The sequence below is a fragment of the Chrysemys picta genome, chromosome 3 (genome assembly GCF_011386835.1).
Source record: "Chrysemys picta bellii isolate R12L10 chromosome 3, ASM1138683v2, whole genome shotgun sequence".
NCBI classification, from domain to species: domain Eukaryota; kingdom Metazoa; phylum Chordata; order Testudines; family Emydidae; genus Chrysemys; species Chrysemys picta.
This window is the reverse complement of record NC_088793.1, coordinates 89,719,477-89,744,079: the sequence shown is the minus strand read 5'-3', so window position 1 is coordinate 89,744,079 and position 24,603 is coordinate 89,719,477. Positions and strand designations below refer to the sequence as shown.

Genomic DNA, 24,603 nt, shown 5'->3' with positions numbered 1-24,603 from the left:
GGAGCAGGGAGCTGAGAGCATGGGCGGCAGCCAAGCTCTAGCTGAAGCCCCCACCAGCCCTGAGATGACAGCCTGATCTGTGAGCAGCTTTCTTGTCAATTTCCTGGCTAGCGCATGGAGCCAGGAAATTGACAAGAATGACAGCCAATAGCTGATGTAAGTAACCTGCAGTGTCTACTTGAACACTGCATCGTCCTAACTACATCCACACAAGCCCTACGCCTCTCGTGGAGGTGGAATTGTTATGTCGGTGTAGTAGGGCACTTACACTAATGGGAGCAAGACAGTAGTGTGTACACTGACATAATTAGGTAGACATAAGCTGCCTTACGTTGACCTAACTCTGTAGTGTAGACCAGGCCTAAGTTTTACAATGAGTTTTCCCAGCACATATAATTCACCCTCAAAAAATGTTTGTGAATTGAGGCAATGTGAAACAGAGATGAAAATAAATAAAAAGCTAAAATCAGAAAGACACAGCATGTTTATATGCTAAACATTTTATTTTAAGCCCCTAAGGCCTGGTCTACACTAGGCGTTTATGTCGAAGTTAGCGCCGTTAAATCGAATTAACCCTGCACCCGTCCACACTGCGATGCTATTTAGTTCGACATAGAGGTCTCTTTAATTCGACTTCTGTACTCCTCCCCGACGAGGGGAGTAGCGCTAAATTCGACATGGCCATGTCGAATTAGGCTAGGTGTGGATGGAAATCGACGCTAATAGCTCCGGGAGCTATCCCACAGTGCACCACTCTGTTGACGCTCTGGACAGCAGTGCGAGCTCGGATGCTCTGACCAGCCACACAGGAAAAGCCCCGGGAAAATTTGAATTTGAATTCCTTTTCCTGTCTGGCCAGTTTGAATCTCATTTCCTGTCTGGACATCGTGGCGAGCACAGCAGCACTGGCAACGATGCAGAGCTCTCCAGCAGTGATGGCCGTGCAGTCTGGGAATAGAAAGAGAGCCCCAGCATGGACTGATCGTGAAGTCTTGGATCTCATCGCTGTGTGGGGCGATGAGTCCGTGCTTTCCGAGCTGCGATCCAAAAGAAGGAATGCAAAGATCTACGAGAAGATCTCTAAAGACATGGCAGAGAGAGGATACAGCCGGGATGCAACGCAGTGCCGCGTGAAAATCAAGGAGCTGAGACAAGGCTACCAGAAGACCAAAGAGGCAAACGGACGCTCCGGATCCCATCCCCAGACATCCCGTTTCTACGAGGCACTGCATTCCATCCTCGGTGCTGCCGCCACCACTACCCCACCAGTGACCGTGGACTCTGAGGATGGGATACTGTCCACGGCCGGTTCCTCAGACATGTTAGGGGACGGGGAAGATGAGGAAGGAGATGAGGAGGGCGAGGCAGTTGGCAGCTCTCACAACGCTGATTTCCCCGACAGCCAGGATCTCTTCATCACCCTTACAGAGATCCCCTACGAAGCGTCCCCAGCCATTACCCCGGACACAGAATCTGGTGAAGGATCAGCCAGTAAGTGTTGTAAACATCTAAACATTTATTTTTAACAAAACAGGAATATTAACAATTAAAAGAATGGGTTGTTCATGATTAGTGTGCCCTAGGCGCTTAACGGTTTAGTAAGGGGCAGTGCAAGTTTTGAAAAGAAATCTAGCAATGTCCGGTTTTCAGTGATTGTCCTGCACAAGCCGCTCTACTGTGTATTCCCTGCTACTGCAGCTACAGTAAAATGCGGTCTATATGTGCGGGGATAGAGCAGTAATCCTCCTGGGACATCTCGATGAAGCTCTCCTGGAGGTAACTTGAAAGCCGTTGCATGAGGTTCTTGGGGAGAGCGGCCTTATTGGGTCCTCCGAAGTACGACACGTTGCCGCGCCACGAGATTATCAGGTACTCGGGGATCATTGCTCTGCACAGCAGGGCGGCATACGGCCCTGGTCTTTGGAGGCTTTCCCGGAGCATTCTCTCTTTGTCGCTCTCGGAGATCCTCATCAGGGTGATGTCGGCCATGGTGACCTGCTTTTAATTAGGTAGGGGAATGTTAGTGTTGGGACTGCTTTCCCGTTCCTTTACAGAACTGTCACCGCTGGTTTGCAGCCACGCGGTGGAGGCGGGAGAGGGGCAGCCGAAAGGGATCATTCCCGGGGACAGCCGCGAGGGGGTGGGACAGGGGCAGAGTTCCCGCTTGCCGGATTGCTGGCAGCAGGGACTGACATTGATTTAAATGTGAAATGAGGCCAGTGGTAATATAAAAGTTTTAAACTGCCACAAGTGTACGGCTTACCATGTCTGCCTGCAACAGAAATTCCGTTGTGCTGCCTCGCTTCTCAAATGTGCTGTTCAAGACCCCAGGCACAGAATGCGAAGGCCGAGAATTCGACCTTGTGCTGAGTGCGCATGTGAAAGGTGCTGTGCATGGTCTTGTTCACAGAGAAAGACTATGTTCTTTGTTCACAACTACATTTATCTTTCAGAGGAATTCACTCCCTTTTTCCCATTTCCACAGCCCCGTCTGCGACTGTCTCACAACCTAGCCTGGAATCACACTCCCAGAGGCTAGCGCGGATTAGGCGTAGGAAGAAGAGGACACGGGAGGACATGTTCTCTGAGCTTATGGCCTCTTCCCAAGCCCAGGCAGCACAGCAGACCCAGTGGCGGGAGAACTTGACCCGAATGCACCAAGCCAACATGGATCGGGAGGAGAGGTGGCGGCAGGAAGACCAGCAGGCGACTCAAACGCTGCTTGGACTACTGAGGGAGCAAACGGACACGCTCCGGCGCCTTGTGGATGTTCTGCAGGAACGGAGGCAGGAGGACAGAGCCCCGCTGCAGTCCATCTCTAACCGCCCTCCCCCGCCACCAAGTCCCATACCCACCTCACCCAAAGTGCAAAGAAGGAGAGGCGGCAGAGTCCCTGCTAACTCTCACTCCACCCCTGCAGAGAGCTCTAGTAGCAGAAGGCTCTCATTTCCCAAAATTTGAAAAGTTCTTTCCTTCCCGCCTGACACAAGCCCACGTCCAAGTTTCACCTCCCAATGCCATGTGTAGTTGATAATAAAAAATTCGTTTCTGTTAACTACTGTTTCAATCTTGTTCTTTTGGAGGAGGAGGGGAAAGGGGGTTGGAAATTGGACAGGACAGTCTCCTTTGGCAGGGTACATAGTCGGGGGCAGGCACAGCAGCAGGGCACATACACAGTGCAGTGATGCAGTGACTAGTTGCCCCGGTTAGTCTGGGAGGTTGTTTTGATGTAATGTTGGGGGGGGGGGGTTGCTCTGTGACTTTGTGGCGGGGGAGGGCAGTTACAGATCTTAAGCGCCGGTCCTTAGACAGGATCACAGAGCCACACAGCATGGGATCTGTAACCGTCCTCCCCCTGCCACAAAGTCAAATAGACCTCCCATACACACAGTCCCGATCAGGAGGGGTGACAGGCTCCGTTGAAACAAGCATCCCACCGCAGCGGAGCCTGTCAATCCTTGAGTTTAGAAGCTGCATTCGCATCACAACACTAGACCCGCCCCGCACCACAGTCTGCGTCCCAGTTTTAAAAAATTCCCGCTAAAACAGTATTAAAGAAAACGGTGTGCTTTAACAAAGTAGAACTATTTTTATTTCGACACGTGTGTTGGAGGGGGGGTGAAGGGGGTATGTAACTGGATAGGATAGTCAACATTACCTGGGTAAAGAAACGGGGGCAGGTTTAGCTTCTCAGTACACAAACTATAAAATCACAGGTTAACCTGCTCACTCAGGAACTTTGCTTTCAAAGCCTCCCGGATGCACAGCGCTTCCCGCTGGTCTCTTCTAATCGCCCGGCTGTCTGGCTGTGAGTAATCACCAGCCAGGCTATTTTCCTCAACCTCCCACCCCGCCATAAAGGTCTCCCCCTTGCTCTCACAGAGATTGTGGAGCACACAGCAAGCTGCTATAACAATGGGGATATTGGTTTCGCTGAGATCACAGCGAGTCAGTAAGCTTCTCCATCTCCCCTTGAGACGGCCAAAAGCACACTCCACCACCATTCTGCACTTGCTCAGCCGGTAGTTGAAGAGTTCTTTTTCAGTGTCCAGGGCGCCAGTATAGGGCTTCATGAGCCAGGGCATTAGCGGGTAGGCTGGGTCCCCGAGGATGACTATAGGCATCTCCACATCCCCAACAGTTATTTTGTGGTCCGGGAAGTAAATACCTTGTTGCAGCCGTCTAAACAGACCAGAGTTCCTGAAAACACGAGCGTCATGAACCTTGCCCGGCCATCCCACGTAGATGTTGGTAAAACGTCCCCTGTGGTCCACCAGTGCTTGCAGCACCATGGAAAAGTATCCCTTTCGGTTAATGTACTGGGTGGCCTGGTGGTCCGGTGCCAGGATAGGGATGTGAGTTCCATCTATGGCCCCACCGCAGTTTGGGAATCCCATCGCTGCGAAGCCATCTATGATCGCCTCCACGTTTCCCAGGGTCACTACCTTTGGCAGCAGTACATCAACGATTGCCTTCGCTACTTGCATCACAACAACCCCCACGGTAGATTTGCCCACCCCAAACTGGTTCGCGACTGACCGGTAGCTGTCTGGCGTTGCAAGCTTCCACAGGGCTATGGCCACTCGCTTCTGTACACTCAGTGCAGCTCGCAACCGGGTGTCACTGCGCTTCAGGGCAGGGGACAGCAACTCACAAAGTTCCAGGAAAGTTCCCTTCCGCATGCGAAAGTTTCGCAGCCACTGGGATTCATCCCAGACCTGCAGCACTATGCGGTCCCACCACTCAGTGCTTGTCTCCCGTGCCCAGAATCGCCGTTCCACGGCATCAACATGACCCATTGCCACTGTGATGTCCTCGGCGCTGGGTCGCCTGCTTTCTGACAGGTCTGTGCTACTCTCAGACTTCAGGACATCACCGCGGTGCCGTAGCCTCCTTGCCTGACTTTTCTGCATCTGCCTCAGGGAAACCTTTATGATAAGCTGCGAGACGTTGAGAGCGGCCACAACTGCAGCGATGGTCGCAGCGGGCTCCATGCTCGGAGTACAGTGGCGTCCGCGCTGTCAATGACTGGAAAAGCGCGCGAACTGTTTTCCCGCCGGCGCTTTCAGGGAGGGAGGGCGGGAGTGATGGACGGATGACGACAGTTTCCCAAAAGCACCCTCGACTCATTTTGTTACCCAGAAGGCATTGCCGGCTACACCCAGAATTCCAATGGGCAGAGGGGACTGCGGGAACTGTGGGATAGCTGACCACAGTGCACCGCTTCGAATGTCGACGCTATCACCGTTAGTGTGGACGCACAAAGTCGAATTACTGTCCTTAGTGTGGACACACACGTTCGACTTTGCAATATCGATTACAAAAATTCGATGCAAGTAAAATCGAACTACTCTCGTAGTGTAGACAAGGCCTAAGAATTCACTAGTATATAAGCAGATAAGTCATCGAAAAATATTAAAGGCCTGAATTTCAAAGATGCTAAGCTCTTAAACTCTCACTTCCTTCAATGGGAGCTGCCACTGTATACAACACCTATAAAAATCAGGCCCTAAGAGTGTTATAGCTATAAGGGCTAAAAACATCCAACATTTGTCTGAGGGCCTGTTTACACTTGAAATGCTGCAGCTGTAGCACTTTAATGCAGACACTACTTACACTGATGGGAGGGGTTCTCCTGTTGTTGTAGTTAATCCACCTCCAGGAGAGGCGGTAAGAATTCTTCTGTCACTCTAGCACTGTCTACACCAGGGGTTAGGTTGAAATAACTATGTCACTTGGAGTGTGGATTTTTCACACCCCTGAGCAACGTCGCCAGATCAACTTAACTTTTGAGTGTAGATCAGGTTTCCATTTGCTTTGCTTGGGCAAAAATGTCCATTGAATTAGAACAGGACCGGGCCCAAAATTGGTAGTTTTGTTTTAAGCTTCCAAGATAGTATAAATAAAAGCATACATACGTATAGCAAATGTAATCTAAACAAGATCCCAAAGTACATCCCATCTATGGATGGGTCACTACTATGCTTTCAAAAACTACAAGGAGTCTGGTGGCACCTTAAAGACTAACAGTTTTATTTGGGCATAAGCTTTCGTGGGTAAAAACCTCACTTCTTTGGACGTGAGGTTTTTACCCATGAAAGCTTATGCCCAAATAAAACTGTTAGTCTTTAAGGTGCCACCAGACTCCTTGTAGTTTTTGTAGACACAGACTAACACGGCTACCCCCTGATACTTGATACTATGCTTTCAAAACCTATCAGAGATAAAATGCCCCCTCCTTCCTTCAAATACTGGCAAATCATGGTCTAATTTTGCCTAACTGGTCACAATTTAAAATGCGGGCTATTTAATAGTGGATGTCTGCAGCCTCCTGACCTCCCTGCACAAAAGTAGCTCTGGATTGCAGCTATTTCTGGGCTGAGGGCGGCAGCTCAACGCTCCGCACAAGAATGAATGGGCGGGGCCTCGCTTCTCTCCGGCGTTGTTCACAGGCGGGAGGAGGAGTCGGGGACCTAGTAGCAATCCGCGCCTCTGTCGTGAACGCGCGACGGGGCTCCCTGGGGAAGCTAAACCCGCCCGCTCCCGCTTGCACGAGGAGCAGGCGGCCGCGGCAGCACACCGAGGGGCTTGGTCAAAACCAGCGAAGGAAGTCAGAGCCCCGCCACCAACCCGGAGCGCTCCTGAGAGCCGGGCCACGGCTCTGCCTGGCGCTGCACTGCCCCGGTTGGCCTGGACGAGGCCCCAGGGGTTCCCCAGGCGCGGGGCTTGTCCCGGGCAGCCCAGCGAAGTCCTGCTGGCCGGGAAGCCGCTCGGCTGCAGCAGGACCCGCTCCGCAGCCCAGCTCCGGCGGCTGAGCTGGCGCCCGCCACTCACCCGGGCGGTCTCGGGGCGGTTGTAGCGACACAGCGTGTGGTCCAGGTCGAAGGCGAGCGCGTCACACTCGGCCAGAGAGAAGGGCCGGGTCATTGCTGCACAGGCGGCGGCTCCGGGGGCAGGCGAGGGGAAAGGAAAGCGGCGCTGCTGCGGCTGCTTCCTGCGGCAGCTGCTCTCACTCCCTGCTGCCACCAGGCCGCCCCAGGGCCGGCTGCGCCTTTCCCCGCCCTCTCGTTTGCTCTGTGGCGCTCACCTGCTCCTGGCCATGCGGGTGCAGCCCTATCCGCCTGGCCACCTGCCGCTCAGACGCACCTTGAGAGGGGCGATGGCTGATAGGGGCTGTAGAAAGAACTTGCCCCCCCCACTGCCTAAGGCTCTGGGAGGGAGTTTGGTGGGGGAGTGGGTGGGGTGCAAGCTCTGGGCTGGGGCAGGGGATTGGGGTGCAGGTATAGGCTTTGGGAGGGAGTTTAGGTGCGAGGGGTCAGGCTCTGGGAGCGAGTTTGGGTGCTGGGTTCAGGTTCTAGGGTCGGGGGGTAAAGGAGGGGATGACGGGTACAAGCTCTGGGAAGGAGTGTGGGGGGGTGCAGGAGGAAATTTGGGGGCCGGAGGGTGTGTGTCAGGAGGGTGTGTGGGTGCTGGAAGTGGATAGAGAGGTTCACTGCTTACCTGGGGCATCCCTTCCAGTAGCGGCTCCTAAGCGGGGCAGGACGGACGGTCTCCATGATCAGTTGTCCCCAGGCCCCTGCAGCTTCCCATTGGCCAAAGGGGCATTCGGGGTGGGTACAGCAGCACAGGTTGTTGTCCGCATCGTCCCCCTCCCTGGGCTGCAAGGACATGCTGGCAGCTATGTGGAACAAGCGCGCAGGAAGCCACTCAGCCAAGCTCCTGGGCTGTTTTAAATCACCTGGGGGCAGCAGGGGGGGCTGGGGGACGTCCGGGAGGGCAGACGGGAAACTTTGTTGGTGCCTGGGCACCATGGGCCCATAGAACTCGCCACCCATGAAGGGGTGTAAGGGCCCGGGCCCTAATGAGACACTAGAGACCACTTGCCATAAGGTGAGGAACACTGTTGGGCTGGCCCTTCCTCCCCCTGCACTGTCTGGGAGAGTTTACTCCCTCCTCTCCTCCATCGCTGGTGATGGTCTCAGTGCCCCCAGGAATTCAGAGACATTCCTCACCCCAAACTACAGTTCCAGAACAATATTGAATATGACTGTTGTTGTTAATGCCTGTTATTTTATTGTGAGTCTTGCAATATTCTGTGTTTTTTTTCTTAAAGCCCCAGCTGCTGGAGTCATGGGATTAGATGACACTCTTAGCTTTCATTTTTTTTAAAAGAAAGCTTCTAGCTCTGACCGTTGCAAATGCTTGAAAAGTGTCAACTAATGCAACCTCAAACACTCAGAAACCAGAAGGAAAATAAAATGAGCCCAAGCTTTATTAATTTTTTAAAACCTTGTGATTAAACTCAGGATTAAACCATTTCCTCAGGCCAAATCATGCAATTTGAATTAAGCTACATGTATTGAACAGCTAAATTTTCATTCATGTATACTTGTTCACTGATAAGTTATTTCACCAAAACTGCAAATGCACTTTCCCCTAGGAACACAAGACAAAAACGCAGAGCTGGAGGATGGTGAAATATTCATGCCATTGAGACTTGATCAGCAGGACATTGAATGTATATACTAGGAGTGGCCAAACTGCATCTCACGAGCCACATGCAGCTATTTTACAGTTAAAATGTGGCTTGCAGACACCCCCCAATCCCTTCCCTACCTATCAGACTTGAGGCGGGGGAAGCTCAGGGCTTCATCCCCAATCTTGCTGAAGAGCCACCCCGGACGGAGCCCCAAGCCCCCGCAGGTGCCTCCCGCTGAGCTGAAGCCCTGAGCCCTGCCGGGCGAGCCTGGCTCTTGAACTTCTGAAGATTATCATGTGGCTCTGAGGGTCAGTAAGTTTGGTCACCCCTGAGGGCTGACAAGCAACTGATATCAGAACAGACCCTCAAAACACTGCATCACCCAAACAGCCAACTGCCAGTCATCACGAGAAAGACTGTCATAATAAAGACTCACATGCTCCAACATCATACTTCCTGCAGGGTATATACAACACTTTGTACAATAGCAAAGCATGAAAGATCAATCTTCCTAAAACCAGAGGAAAGTACCTTAGTTGCCAAGCAATATATAAATTAGCTTAAAAAAAATTGGTGTTAAATTATATTTAGGATGGTATAGCCTTTCATGGGGGGGGGGGGACAGGGGAAGGCAGAAGCCCCCTCCCCCCGAGTTTCATACAGGAGGTGTGCAAGTTCCCAAGTGGAGCTCTTAACTACAGCACAGCATTAGGTCTTGTCTACATTGGCACTTTACAGTGTTGCAACTTTCTCACTCGGGTGTGAAAAAACACACCCGAGCACTGCAAGTTTCAGCACTGTAAAGTGTTGGTGTAGACAGTGCCCCAGCGCTGGGATCTATTCCCCTTGCGGAGATGGTTTTTTTTAGCATGCTGGGAGAGCTCTCTCCCAGCAGTATGCTGCTACTACACAAGCCATGTTAAAGTGCTGCCACCAGTGAAGACATACCCTTAGTGTGAAATGTAAATTCTGCAGAGGAGAGGTGCCCCTGGAGCAGGGAGTCAGTATTTTGTTTACAAACAAAGGCAGGGTGATTAAGATAAAGGGCTGGTGATTAAATTAAAAGCCTGGAAGTCTAGCCCGTAAAACAGGAATCCCAGGGGGAAGGAGTTGTTTTAGAGCAGTGGTTTATAAACTTTTTTTCTGGTGACCTAGTTGAAGAAAATTGTTGATGCTCACAACCCAACGGAGCTGGGGATGAGGGGTTTGGGGTGTGGGAGGGGCTCAGGGCTAAGGCAGAAGATTGGGATGCAGGGTTGAGGGCTGCAGGGTGGGGCTGGGAATGAAGAGTTCAGGATGTGGGAGGGGGATCTGGGCTGGGGCAGGGGGTTGGGGTGCAGGAGGGGGTCAGGGCTCGGGGCTGGGGATGAGGGGTTTAGGAGCAGGAAGGGGCTCCAGGTTTGGGGAGGCTCAGAGAAGGGGATTGGGGTGCGGACTTACCTCGGGCGGCTCCCAGTCAGCAGTGCAGCGGGGATGCTAAGTCAGGCTTCCTGCCTGTCCTGGCACCACAGACCCCGCTGCACCCCGGAAGCAGCCAGCAGCAGGTCCGGCTTCTAGGCAGAGGTATGCAAGCGGCTCTGCGCACCTCTCACTCTCAGGCACTCCCCTCCGCCCCCCCAGGAGCTCAGGGCAGGGGCAGCGAACGGAGCCCTGTGGCCCCCTTGCCTAGGAGCCAGACCCGCTGCTGGCTGCTTCCGGGGCGCAGCGCCTGTCAGAACTGATAAGAACTAACCTGCCTTAGCCGGGCAGCACTGCCAATGGGACTTTTAATGGCCCAGTCGGCGGTGCTGACCAGAGCCGCTGTGACCAGTGCCTAACATTCTGTGACCCAGTACTGAGTCACGACCCGCAGATTGAAAACCACTGGTTTAGGGGTTTAGGGACTGGTTTAGGGACTCAGGAAAAATACAGCCAACCTCTCTGAGCCAAGGTTACATTCAGAAAAGGGGGACATTCAGAGAAGGGGCATAGGTGAAAAGAAGGGCCCAAAACTAGGGGAAGCAGTGGTACAGAGAGGTTCCCACCCTACCTGTGATACTTATGTGGCCCCATCATCGTAGTGTTTGAGTGCCTGACAAGGTCTAACCTGTTTCTCCTCACAGCCCCTCAGTGAGGTAGAGCAATGCTGTTATCCCCATTGTACAGATGGGGCACTGAGGGACACACAGACTAAAGGCCAGATTTTCAAAGGTATTTAGGCACTTAGTGGGATTTTCAAAAGTGCCTAGAAGTTTAGGTGCTTTGTAAACCCCACTAGATGCCTAGGTGCCTAAAAGGTTTTGAAACTCTGTTCTTAAAGCACTGGCCTGAAGTCATATAGGAAGTCCATGGGGGGAGTGGAACCCAGGGCCAGCTCCCTATCCAGCAGACCAGCCTGTTGCATGCTGTAAAAAAAGGCGTCTCTGATAGAGGGGTGTAAAACCAAGGCAGCCAGTTCTCTGAGACTCCAGCAAATGGTGTCAGGAGATTGGGATGGATGTCATGGTTGACAGCATGAAAAACAGCACAGACATCAGGAAGGATAGAGAAGGAGAATCAGATGAGAGAAGATCACTTAACCCCCAAGGGGTGGCAAGTTCTGCCCCAGGCTGGGTTGTAGAGCAATGGCTGCTGTGCAGTTTTACATTTTAACTGAAAACGATTTTGTTTTGTCATTTTTTGTTCTGAGTTTGAGAAAAGGAAGGAATGAAATAGTGTTTTATACGTCTCAGATGTGTTTATGCCTCAAATTCTTAGGGTTTCATCTGTATCTTGGCCAATTCCAGAACAAAGAACAGAAATTGCATCCACAGAATCCATAAAGTCGACGATTATTGTTATGATTTGTCTTATTTACAGGGCACCATCTGTGCTCAGCACTGTTCAGAATATGCCAGAAAATGTAGTTCCCTGAGTCAATGTGTATAAAATGTGTAGCCCTGGATAAGATGGCTCAGATATTTAAGTATGAAGTGTATAGTTATTAAACACATGTTAATATCTAGAAGTGGAGGTGCTGATGGCAATATTCTGGAATGGGGGTTGAAGCATGAAGGGACATATGAAACTTTAGTGCATCTGGCACATAATTATCTTGTGATGCCGGCTACAACACTGCCATGTGAACACCTGTTCTCACTTTCAGGTGACATAGTAAACAAGACATGGGCAGCATTATCTCCTGCAAATTGTAACCAAATGTGTTTGTCTGAGCAATCGGCTGAAGTAGCACTGAGTGGACTTGTAGGTTCTAAAGTTTTATATACAGAGAGAGAGATCTATCTTATAGAGCTGGAAGGGACCTTGAAAGGTCATCAAGTCCAGCCCTCTGCCTTCACTAGTAGGACCAAGTACTGATTTTTGCCCCAGATCCTAAGTGGCCCCCTCAAGGATTGAACTCACAACCTTGGGTTTAGCAGGCCAATGCTCAAACCACTGAGCTATCCCTCCCCCTTACATTGTTTTATTTTTGAATGCAGTTATTTTTGTACATAATTCTACATTTGTAAGTTCAACTTTCATTATAAAGAGATTGCACTACAGTACTTGTATTAGGTGAATTGAAATACACAGTGTAAATATTTGTAATAAAAACTAAATATAAACTGAGCACTGTACACTTTTATTCTGTGTTGTAATTGAAATCAATATATTTGAAAATGTAGAAAACATCCAAAAATATTTAAATAAATGGTATTATATTACTGTTTAACAGTGCGATTCATCGCGATTAATTATTTTAATCATGCGATTAATGGCGATTTTTTTTTATCACTTGACCGCCCTACGTAAAACCCTTTGTGAAATGGAATTTCTATCCTCCTCATAGCTCTAAATGTTATAGCATGTGAGGGAATGTTTGCAGGAACAAGGCCCAAATGAAGAGGTCTGAATGGCCAGAAAACTTTTTGTTGTTTTTAATTGAAGATTATTGCAATGCCATGCGCTGGAAAAAGAATAATAATTTTGATTCCTTTATGTTCTATAATTAAGCAAAAACCTTTTGAAATATGTGCAAAAGGATATATAGTAAAGGTATATTAAAAGGCACTGCTGAAAATTTGCCAGCCCAGACACAACCTTAGCTTGTCCACCACCACAATGATTGAGAATAATGAAAAAGACTAATTGTATTTTATTTGCCATTAAAAAAATGTTACCTGGTCTAAGCAAGTGAGTGAGAAGAACTTTGTACATTAGCACTAACTCATAGTTTTGGTTTGGTTTTTGTAAGCCCTTACTAACATGCTGACTTTAAAAACTGAATTTCAACAATATAATAAGCTTGTAAGTCCTACATATTTTGGACTGTGGACTACAAAGTTTGAGGAAACTATTTATAGTGTTCAGGAAAAGGACTCAGGCCTTAGATATTTGAGTGGGAGAGGAAGAGATAGTCTTTTCATGGGAGTACATAATAATATTACCTTAGAATACATTATAGCACTCTTCATCAAAGGATTTCAGCACACTTCAGAAACATTAATATACCTAGCTTTCAGCACCCCTGTGAAGTACGTAAGTATTATTATCCCCAGTTGACAGATGTGGAAACTGAGTAAAGAGAAGTAAAGTAGTTTGCTCAAGGTCACACAGGAAATGTGATAAGTATCAAGAGAGAGTTAAACTCCCATCTGCTGGTTTAACCACAATACCATCCTTCCTCCCAAAGTTGCTTGAAATCCTGTCTTCATTGCAGTCAATGGCAAAACACTATTAACCTTGGGGGTCCAGGATTTTATGCACAGTGCCTGTTTCACCACAAATTTCATCATACAATTGCTGCTTGTGTCAGGGCTTGTCTACGCTGGAAGCTCTACCAGTGTAATTTCACTAGAACAATTAAGCCACTATAGTTTAACTGGTATAAATCTCTATGCAGATACTCTTGGTCCAGAATAAGAGTGGCGTTTTCCAGGTTAGATTGAACTGTTACCAGTGCTATACAACATATACCAATTTAAATTAATATCTTACCTTATATCAATATAACTCTCCTATCTACACAAGTCCATAGTGAAATCTTATCAAGAACAGATTCATCACACTGCAATAGTGGAACAATTGGATATCAAAAATATATTCCTTGACATCCATAGGTTGCATGAGGTATTTTATGACTGTTGGTAGTCCATCGCTGCTGCTGCTGATATTGTCCCAATTCTCATCTATGGCTACGCATACGACTCTGAAGTCCAAACCCTAATGCACGCAGTCAGCTGCACTGAGGGTATGAAAAGTCTGGATCTATGATGTTTGACAATGCAGCTCTGTGGCGCCTTTCACGTGCAGCCTGGAGACGATTTCGTCGATTCCGTTCAAATCTGTTGCATGCTGATCTTGTCAGAGATAGCTAGTGAGTCCTGTTCTGAGACATTTGCTTGAGTTTTTTTTAATTGATGCCAGCCCACTGGAGACTGATCTTCAAGTTATCTTTGAAGTGCTTGTAGGAATGACCTTTCTTTCTTTTGCCTTGCCTCAGCTCCCCATACAAGTTCTGTTTTAGGAGGCAGTGGTCTTCCATTTTGATGTCATGTCCAGCCCACCTAAGTTGCACTCTCAATAGCATTTCCTCGATGCTGGTTGTGTTTACTCTCAAGGACCTTAATATTGGTCACTCTGTCCTGCCAATGAATGCTCATTATTAAGTAGCGGGAATGCATATGAAATTGCTCAAGCTGTTCAATATGGGGGGAGGGATAGCTAAGTGGTTTGTGCAGTGGCCTGCTAAACCCAGGCTTGTGAGTTCAATCCTTGAAGGGGCCATTTAGGGATCTGGGGCAAAAATCTGTCTGGGGATTGGTCCTGCTTTGAGCAGGGGGTTGGACTAGATTACCTCCTCCTGAGGTCCCTTCCAACCCTCATATTCTTCTATTCTGTGCCATCAATAAAGAGTCCATGTCTAAGAGCCATACAAAAGAGATGTTAGGACCACTGTACTGTAGATTGGATGACTATATAAAGAGTAAATACATGTACTTGCAGAATATAAAACACAAAGCACTAGAGCAGTGGTGGGCAACCTCCAGACGCAGGTTGCCCACCACTGCACTAGTGTCTTTTATTTCATTAGATCTTAAAACAGTTGGTTCTTGTGATATTTAAGAACAAAAGGAAAAAAGGAATTCAATGAGTTAAAATCTCAGGCATATGGAACTGTGAATTAATAAGAAACAAGGAAAATATATCTCTAGGGTTTGGTCTGGTTGAAGAGAATGTGGGAGTCCATTTTCAATTCTGTGAGAGATTTAAAAAAGTCAGCTGCAGAGTATTCACCTGGGTCATCAGAATTCACATCATTAACCTGGTAATAGGCAACCCTCAAGGCAGTTCCTTAGTCTTAGCTGACAGCTCAGAACTTCGCTTTCCCCAAGGTTTATTTCTCCTTCTTAGGTTAATCTTGAAATTTCACCTCACTGCATAGTGTGTTCTTCTCAGATGGGACCTGAGTTCATATAGGGCTCAAATGGGAAAATTTTGCCAAAAGGGTTCCCTTTTATTTGTGACCTCTCTATATGAAAATCAACTAATTTGTTTATATAAAAATGTTAGCTATGGGAACAATGTTCCCTCAGCATAACTTCTGGCCTTAGGCCTCGATCACACAATGAGTTCCACACAGATGCAAAGGTCCACCCACATGGAGCTCCTTGAGGGATGAGGGCCCTAGTTTTTCAGACTGCAGTTTTCTCAGTCCATGATCAGTTTATGTTTGATTATAGATACTAATTACTCTTCTGAGTGTGTGACATTTAATCCATTGGTTAATGTGATTAAACTTATATAGCACTTATCCTGTTAGATAAAAGTCTCAGTCCATAAGGTACATAGTGCTTTTTATGGCACAGCATAGCTCTCACAGCAAGATTTGCTTGTCTTTTCCTCTACAGAGTAAATTCCAATAATTTTATACTAAACCTGCAATTCCAGACGAACAAATATGCTTTCAGCCCCTTATGTGCCATAAGTAACTGGAAAAGTAATTTTCCCTATATTCCCAATAAGATCTTGCATTTGACCTATGATCTCAATGTCGTTATAATGTGGCCATTTAAAGTTTATTCATTTAATGAGCATAGAATAAATAAATATCCCAAGATCTTTACGAGTCCTCCATCTTTGACAAGGGAATTTAGTCTAGGATTTTTAAAGGTGCCTAAGGTAGTTAGGCACCCATTTCAATTGAAGTGAAGTCAATAGAATGTGAAGTCACACACGACTACACATGTGAGTACAGCATGTGTGTAAGTGTTTGCAGGGGTTGAGCATGTGTTCATTAAATATTTATAAAGGGATTTGAAATCCTTGGATAGAAGGCTTTTTTAAAATTATTTCTATTTTATTTCTCATTGTACTAACATTTATCTCTCCCACACTGACTGCTTCCAGCACATCTCATGGTCTCCTCTAATATATTATAGGAGTACTTGTGGCACCTTAGAGACTAACAAATTTTAATTTCAAAGCATATAAAATTGTACTAGGAACCTAACGCAGAAAATAAAAGGAGCGTTAGTGAGAGTATCAACAATATTTGAGAAACTGGGGCTGTATAAAAATGTCTAAAATTTAATTTAAACCACACATTAATGTTAGGCCTTTGTATAACTATGTACGAAGTTTGAAAAGCACATGATTTTTTTTTAACCTTAAGGTGGCAGCATCACTATATAATGAAACATCTTGGTGCCAAACTTCTTTAATGCCTTTAGGTTTCCCTGACAGTTTTACTTTATCCCTCCCCCTCTCAATTTTCAGTGTAATCTTTTTTGTAAAAATACCAAAAGTGTGTGTTCGTGAGGGGGGAAAACTAACATATAACAAATATAGAAAGATTAAGGCTCTGATCCTGCAATTGGATTCAGATAGGCAAAACTCACATCAATGTGGAGCTGCACTAAAGTCAGTGAGAGGCCACACAGGGGCAAGGGTCTGCCTCCATGTATTTGATTGTAGGATTGGGGGTTGAGGTGAGTGGGATTACTCATGTGCTTTAAGCAATACTGCAGGACAGGGTTCTACATTTCTAAGGTATAATTGTATGTATAATTATATATGTATAACTAGGCTTATGGGTTTTTTTTCCTCCAAGATGCATTGTGATCATTTGGAAGAATAGCTCTTCTATCACAAACTCTTGCCTACATGGGAACTGTCAATAAAAAGTTTGCTGTGAAAAATAGTAATTTGCATTCATAGCGCCTTTCAGACAATTTTGACATCTTTTAAAAAATATTAAGTAAGCTTCATAATACCCCTTTGAGATAGGTGGGTATCATTCTTCATATTTTACCAGATAGGTAAGGAGAGCTCCAGAGATTATACTGAGTGCAAAACTGGGGCCCAACATTTTATGATGTTGCATTGTTTTCAAAGGTTTTATGATGTTACTTGAATGCAGTTGCAGCACTCTGTTCTGTCCACATTGTGACCTGGGACGCCCGATGCAACCCTCACTGGAAATGCCAAGGTCAGGGCAGGCTGCAAAAGGGAGAGCAGATACTCCCAAGACTAGCGGGTAATACTGAAATTATTCTCCTCAACCAGTCACACACTGTGCTTCTGATCCCCTACACTGATTATCAAGAAGCCAAAAAGAAATCACACAGCCCCCTTATTGCATTCCAGTTCTCTGGCTCCCAATCAGCACCTAGGTCCGGTACAGTGAGAAGTTATTTTAAACTCTGCTCGCATATCCAAAATGTTCTTCTGACCCCAAAGGGTTTGGATCTTACCCAAAATATCATGCTGCCAGCCAATCCTTTAGTGTCTAAAACTAAAGGTTTATTATGATGTTCGTCCATCGTTATCGATGAAGACCTCAACAACTCATTCTTTCGATGACCGGGCTCTGTGCATCCGAAGATGACTGATCAGTCCAATTCGGGCGTGGAACGTCCTGTCACATGTCGGGCAGACATGTAATGGCACTGTCGACGATGTACGAGCAGCTCTGGACTTGCGAAGCGCACGCTTTTTTCAGCCTCAGCAATGCGCCTCGCCTCAGAGGTATTACTGCCTGTGTGAATGAGGCTGTGCCATGCTGGACAGTTCAATGCGAAGGTTTCCCATGTGGCGGTGTTGATCTCGAAGGACTTCAAAGAGGCCTTCAGCGTGTCCTTGAACCCCTTCTTTTGTCCTCCCTCGGAGTGCTTTCCCTGAGTGAGTTCTCCGTAGAAGAGCTGTTTAGGAATGCGTTCGTCTGACATTCTCACAACATGTCTGGCCCACCTGATCTGGGCTCTCATCAGCAATGTGTGAACTGACGGCAGATTGGCTCTAGTAAGGACATCAGTATCGGGCACTTTGTCCTGCCATCTGATTTTTAGAAGCTTTCACAGACAGGAAATGTGGAAGTGATTGAGCCTTCGTGCATGACTCCGATAGACAGTCCACGTCTCGCAGGCGTACAGCAGAGTTGGAAGCACCACTGCTCGGTAGACTTCAGCTTCGTTGATAGGCTGATCCCCCGACGTTCCCAAACGTTGGAGTGCAATCGGCCAAATGCAGAGCTGGCTTTAGCAATTCTGCAGTTTACTTCATCATCGATTGACACTGCTCGGGAAAGGGTACAGCCCAGGTACGTGAAGTGGTCCACTGTCTGAAGTCTCTGTCCATTTACAGTGATGGACGGTTCTGAGTACGGAGCATGGGGAGCTGACTGGTGCATGACCTCAGTTTTCTTGATGTTAATGGTGAGACCGAAGTTGTTGCATGCAGTTGAAAACTTGTCCATACTGGCTTGCATTTCTAGCTCTGTACTAGCATTCAGAGCACAATCATCAACAAAAAGAAAGTCTCAAAGTACAGTTTCCTTCACCTTGGTGATGGCACGTAGTCGCCTCAGATTGAATATTTTCCTGTCAGTTCTATACTTCAGGCCTACTCCTTCAGTGCAGTGTTGAAAGCCATCAGTCAAAGTGGCAGAGAATATCATGCTGAACAAAGTGGGTGCTAAAACACACCCTTGCTTGACACCGTTGGTGACTGGGAAGGCCTCAGATGTTTCACCGTCATCCAGGACACGAGCCATCATACCGTGATGAAATTGATGTACCATTCATATAAATCTGTCTGGACAGCCAAATTTCGACATGATCCTCCTCAGGCCCTGGTGACTGACAGAGTCAAATGCTTTCGTGAGGTCCACAAAAGTTGTGTAGAGTTCACGATTCTGCTCTTGACATTTCTCCTGTAGCTGACGCACAGCAAAGATCATGTCAATAGTCCCACATCTCTTGCGGAAGCCACACTGTGATTCGGGCAGTAAGCCCTTCTCCAGGTGAGTGATCAATCGGTTCAACAGAACCCGTGCAAGAACTTTCCCCCTGTAGAAAGCAGCAAGATTCCACGGTGATTGTCGCATACCTGGCGATTGCCCTTCCTCTTATAGAGGTGCAAGATGGACGTGTCTCTATATTCTTGTGGAATGGTTCCCTGCTTCCAGAAGGACTGAAACAGCTCAGTGAGTTTCTGTAGCAGCACTGGTCCACCGACTTTGTACACCTCTGCTGGTATGGCATCTGACCCTGGGGCTTTGCCACTTGACAGCTGATTGATAGCTTTCTTCACTTCGTCCTCTTTGGTGAAGCATCCGTGGAGTCATTGACTGCAACCTGGGGCATCTTGTCAATGGCCTCATCATTGATGACTTTGGGGCGATTGAGAATTGCTTCAAAGTGTTCAGCCCATCTTTGGAGAATCTGCGTCTTCTCTGTAAGGAGCACAGTACCATCAGAGTTCAGGAGGGGAAAGCTCCCAAAAGACTGTGGACCATAGAGTGTGTTGAGGGCTTCATAAAACTGCTTATAGTCATTCCTGTCCGCATATGCCTGTATTTCATCTGCTTTGGCGCTCAGCCACAAGTCCCGCATTTTGCGCAGTCGGTTCTGTACTGTTCTGTGAGCGTTGATAAAGGCGGTCTTCTTTGCCGCTGAAGATGGATCATTTTGATATGCACAATGTAGGCGGTGCTTCTCAGCAAGTAAGGCCTGGATTTCTGCATCATTTTTGTCAAACCAGTCTTGCCGCCTGCATGTGGAGGGCCCCAATACCTTTGATGCAGCTGCATGGACAGTGTTGCAGAATCACTCCCAGTCTTTCTCAGCGTCATCCTCAATTCGAAGATCAGCAAGCTCATTCTCTAGGTCTTCCGCTAGATTTTCAGTGATGCGGCTGTTCTTCAGCTTTGACACGTTGATCCTTTTGAGAGCCTTACAGCCTTGTGGTCATCTCTTCGGCATGATACGGAGCTTCATTTTGGATACTATGAGCCTATGATCCGTCCAACAGCTTTTGTAACCCTGACATCTTGTCTGTCCCTTCTCCTGATGATGGCATAATCGATCAAATGCCAGTGCTTGGAACGGGGATGCATCCATGAAGTCCTGTTACGGGTAGGAAGGCGGAAGACCGTATTGCTGATCAGAAGGTCATGTGCTGCACAAGTTTTCAGCAGTAACAGGCCATTGCTGTTACACTTTCCCACTCCATTTTTCCCGATGACTCCTTCCCAGGCTGCGGCATCACATCCGACTCTTGCGTTAAAATCGCCAAGCAGAATCAGCTTGTCTGTGCGGTGCACTGACGATAGCAGAGTATCTAGTTCTTCATAGAATTTATCCTTCACATCCTCTGGGTTGGTCATTGTAGGAGCATATGCGCTGATCAAAGTAGCTTGTTTTCCTTTTTGAAGCGGAAGCTGCATTGTCATGAGCCGGTCATTCATACCCTTGGGGGAACTGGCAAGTTTCCGAACAAGATGATTCTTGATGGCGAAGCCAACTCCAGGTTCGCGACGCTCATCACTGCTGCAGCCACTCCAGAAGAATGTATAGCCACTGCCTGACTCAGACAGCTGTCCTTCATTAACAAGGCGAGTTTCGCTAAGGGCTGCAATGTCAATGTTGTAGCGTGTGAGCTCTCTAGCGACAAGTGCTGTTCTTCTCTCCGGTCTGTCTGCCGTGATGTTGTCCAGTAACGTGCGCACGTTCTATGTGCCAGTAGTGATCGGTGTCACTCTAAGTTTTGTTTTTGTTTTTGTTCAACTGCTTTTGTGGGATCCCTGCCAGCCACGGTATGCTGGCCAGAGTAAGGTGAAGCAGACAATGTTTAGGGCACCTTTTCTAGCCCCCTCCTCATTCTACGGAGGTGAACAGTGCAATCCTGAATAGGGCTGCGCAGTTGCTCAAGAAGATGCTGCTTCAGTCGCAGGTCCTCGGCTACAGCTCCCAGTGTATCCACACCTGCTGCTTCGTCTCCCATTGCCACAGGACTTGATATGATGTAATATTATATGATATGATGTCGAGACTTGCGCGTGAATTGGATTAAAGTGAGGGAGAGTTGCGCAACGTCAGCCTCACTCTGTCTTCTCAGTTCCTATCTGTATCCAGTGGCAGCACAGAAGTCGAGACGGCTGGAGATAGGGCAGGGCGCAGTGGATGACCAGGACGCCTACATGTCTTGTCGTGCTCTTAAGCGTTCCACAACGCTTGCTGTCACCGCCTTCCTGACCATTGAACCAGGTTGAACCAGGTTGCCTCAGTCAGCCAGATCCAGCCTTCGCATGCGAAGATAAAGGAAAGAACAAGAAGAGAGATGTTAAATGGTAAAGCAGTCACATACAGACAAAGACTTCAAAGTCCATATATCAGGTTCCTAGTAGTATTGGTGAGTTTGCTGGCTTGAAAATCTCTCTGGAATACATCCACTGCTTGGATGGGTCATTCAGTCCTTTGTTCGGAGTTTCAGTTTGTAGCAAAGTTCCTCCAGAGGTAAGAAGCAGGATTGTAGACAAAATGGAGAAGATGCAGCTGCCTTTTATATTTTTTTGCCATGAGGCCTGTACTTCCTTTGTTCCAAACACAAGCTGCCCAGCACATGGGCTTGAAAGCCTTAGAGTTCTGTCCATAGGTCATAAGGACCGAGTCATAATATGTATTTGCCTTCTCTCAGTGGGTAAATTGTATAGCTGATGGCTCTCAATGGACCATCAAGCAGGCTAGGCAATGCTGATGCCAAACTGTCTGGGGGTGTCACCTAGAAGCATAGCACAAGTTTTGAAACACAGACATACATACATATCTATAACCCATAATGCAAAGGTGATACAAACATATAAACAAGATTATCATATTTGGCAAATTATAACATTTTCACAAATATCTTACACGGCATATCTGGCATAACTCATTGCAATTTTACAACATATTCTAAAGTGTCCCCCAGATTCCATAGAGCATCACAAGTGGGTATAATTATTCTTTATATTTTACCAAGTAGTTAAGGAGAGGTCCAGAGATCATACTGAGTGCAAAATTGGAGCCCAATATTTTGTTATATTGCATTGTTTTTAAAGTTTTTATGATGTTACTTGAGTGCAGTTGCAACACTCTGTTCTGTCCACTATATATTCTTTACTATGAATCAAAATATAAATATATTTAATTTTTAAAACAGTGAGACCTATTGCTTATGTAGGGCCGTACATTGTAAGAGCTGTGAGATCTCACTACATCAGTCACATTGGCAATAGAATGACCATGTTTAACTTCTTTTTTCTTCCTCTGAGTCGTGTGAAATGATTGAGGACCACAATATGTAAGAAACATAATTCTAAAAACTTGAGTCTACAAGATTTTTTTAAAAAAGCTAAAAGCCAATACCAGAATACAAATGCAAGGGTTGCTGGTGTGGAAGCAGAGATATTCCGTCTGACTTCAGGACTGGAGGTTCTTGAGGTGTAGGAAGCTTTGGGATACCATAGTTTGTTATCTCTGTTACCTCTTTAGGATACCATAACCTAACTCAAGAAGAATTAGTCCTGAAGAAGAGCTCTATGTAGCTGGAAAGCTTGTCTCTTTCACCAATGGAACTTGATCCAATAAAAGATATTGGAACCCCTTTGTCTCTCTAATAACCTAACTCAGACTGCTTTCCTTCAGAATAAAAGGATAATTAATTTTGTAGTTTAATTAATAGCAAAACTCCTGATGGCTGACCCTTTTCCAGTATGTTTTTTTTTTTAAATATATTTTGAAACTTTCTCTAAAGATACAGGTAAAGATTTGTTTTTCTTTGAGAGCTGATTGCTGCATTTTGGTAGAGAGAGTGCACACTGGATGCATGGACTAACGATACATATATAATTTATGTGGAAAGTACCAAATAACTGTGCGTCTTATAACAAAAGATGTTCTCTACAGGATGTGTCATTTTCTGGTATTTATTCCTTTTGTTATATGGCTATATGAATATTAATAAAGAGAGTTTTTTGGCCAGTGCACAGGACTGGGAGACAGGAAAACCTGAATTCTAATCGCAGATTGCATGCTGACTGCCTGTGTGACCTCACACCAGTCGCTTAATATCTATGCCTCAATTTCTCCATTGGTAAAACTGGGATAATAATTATTCCATATCTTACAGAGGTATTGTGAGGCTTACTGTGAGGATAGTTGGAGACACAAGTGCTAAGTATTATTAAAATTTATTTTATTATTAATTATTAATTCATTATTTATTAATAAAAGAATACTTTTTTTGTGTATTTCAGTTCACTGTGTGGAACGGAGCTACAGCCAGGACAATGGGATGACCCATTGGGCACACATATGCTTGCATGGCATCCACACATTTGCAATTCCAAACCAATGACTTGATTCCACAAACTTTACATAAGCATGTTTATGTATTCTCATTAATGACATGTGTAAAGTTATTGACATAGGTCAGCGTTTGCAGGCTCAAACCCTACCTTTGTACCTTTGCATTGGCAGTGGCGGCTAGAGAAATTGGCTTTTGGAAAATAGCTTCATTTTGGAAGGGCTGATTCATTTTCTATTTAAGAAGATTTTGTTCTGTGTTTGTCCAGCACTTGGCACAATGGGGTCCTAGTTCATGACTGAAGCTCTTAGGCACTACTACAATATAAGCAAGATATAATCACCACCTCAACAACATACAAGTGTAAATGTTTATTTTAAATGTATGTTCAAATTTGTTTTCAGCCAATATCTCTTTTAAGGATTAAAATATAAAATATGTATTTAGTTTTGAAAATTCTTTGATTACGGAGGAAGAAAATAAAACCTCTCATGAAAACTCTGGAAAATAATACTTTAAAAGTTAAGGTCTCAAGTGAGAAATTCTGGTGCTGAAATCCTTAAAAAACTTCTACTGTATGTTTCACAAAAGAAAGTTAATTTAATTCTTGTTTCTTCAGGGAAATACCTAAAGTTTGTTTTCTTCTGAAGGAATTTATGTTAATTTTGATTTTTTTTCATTATTCCCGAGGATTAATTCTTGTTTGTATTATTTTGTTGATTCTTTCTTTTAGTTTATCCTTCAAGAGGGAGCTTTTAGGTATTTAATTATTCACCCTGAGAATATCTTTAAAATTATGCCTGTGAGCAATTTCTGTTATAGCAACCTATTTTTTTCCTTCTTCCATGGAAAAAAGGTTGTCTTTCTTATATCTACTAGCCCTGCGTGCATTTGCGCTTGGAGTGAAGTTAAGCACCTTTATGTGTAAATGCTCTCATGGCAGGAGCCATAGACTATAAGCTCTTTGCAGCAGGGTCTGCTTTCTGTTATAAATTTATACAGTACCTATTACAATGGGGCCTCTATCTTAACTTGCCCTTCTGTGTGTGACTGTTATATGAATAATGAATAATAATAATCAGTTTTGACTAAGTGCCTTTATTTTCATCATTGACCCTTTGGGGCTTCTTTTAATTATGTTTTCTTCAGCCCTGAAAAAGATTTCTTATGGCTTTCAGTCCTGGAAAGGACTTTTAATAATATCTCTTAATTCTTCTTCACCCATGTCCCAAAGAGTAGTAATGATATATTTGTATATTTATAAACATTATATGTCCATGTTCGTTTGCTGTTGTGTTTGGGGTTATGTGAGCATCAGGGGAAATTCCTCCAGGCCTTGACAGGCACCTAGAGAGGAAGAGAAGAATAATATTTTTAATCATCATCAATTCACTCATAATTAAAAGACAAAGCATAACTCCTACTGCTGGGAAGCCCAACCCCAATCCCAACCCCCCTTGGACAGAAACCAGTTTGGACAAGGATTAGGGGCCCAGGACAGACAAAAGAACTTGTTAATGGATAGTAATGCAACCTGG

General features: G+C 46.0%; 2 protein-coding genes and 1 pseudogene across 5 annotated transcripts in view; 1 reads left to right on the top strand and 2 right to left on the bottom strand.

Moving 5' to 3' along the window:
* NT5DC1 (5'-nucleotidase domain containing 1) overlaps positions 1-7,114 on the bottom strand; it is a 243,109-nt gene extending 235,995 nt beyond the window's left edge. For 2 of the 4 annotated variants that reach the window (XR_010599584.1, XM_065588356.1), the window contains exon 1: positions 6,835-7,114. Coding sequence is in view for 2 of the 4 variants with exons in the window: in XM_065588356.1 (XP_065444428.1) it covers positions 6,835-6,927 (93 nt within the window). In the remaining 2 variants the exon portion in view is untranslated. The remainder of the gene's footprint in view (positions 1-6,834) is intronic. The other 2 variants (XR_010599583.1, XM_065588355.1) reach the window with 1 other exon arrangement.
* On the top strand, positions 508-3,055 carry LOC135982312 (uncharacterized). The gene is made up of 2 exons (XM_065588357.1): positions 508-1,491; positions 2,486-3,055. Exons 1-2 carry the CDS (start codon positions 915-917, stop codon positions 2,959-2,961), a joined length of 1,053 nt encoding a protein of 350 aa, XP_065444429.1. The 5' UTR covers positions 508-914; the 3' UTR covers positions 2,962-3,055.
* Positions 7,115-18,257: 11,143 nt separating the features above from the next.
* On the bottom strand, positions 18,258-20,722 carry LOC122172651 (uncharacterized; annotated as a pseudogene).
* Between the last annotated feature and the right edge of the window lie 3,881 nt (positions 20,723-24,603).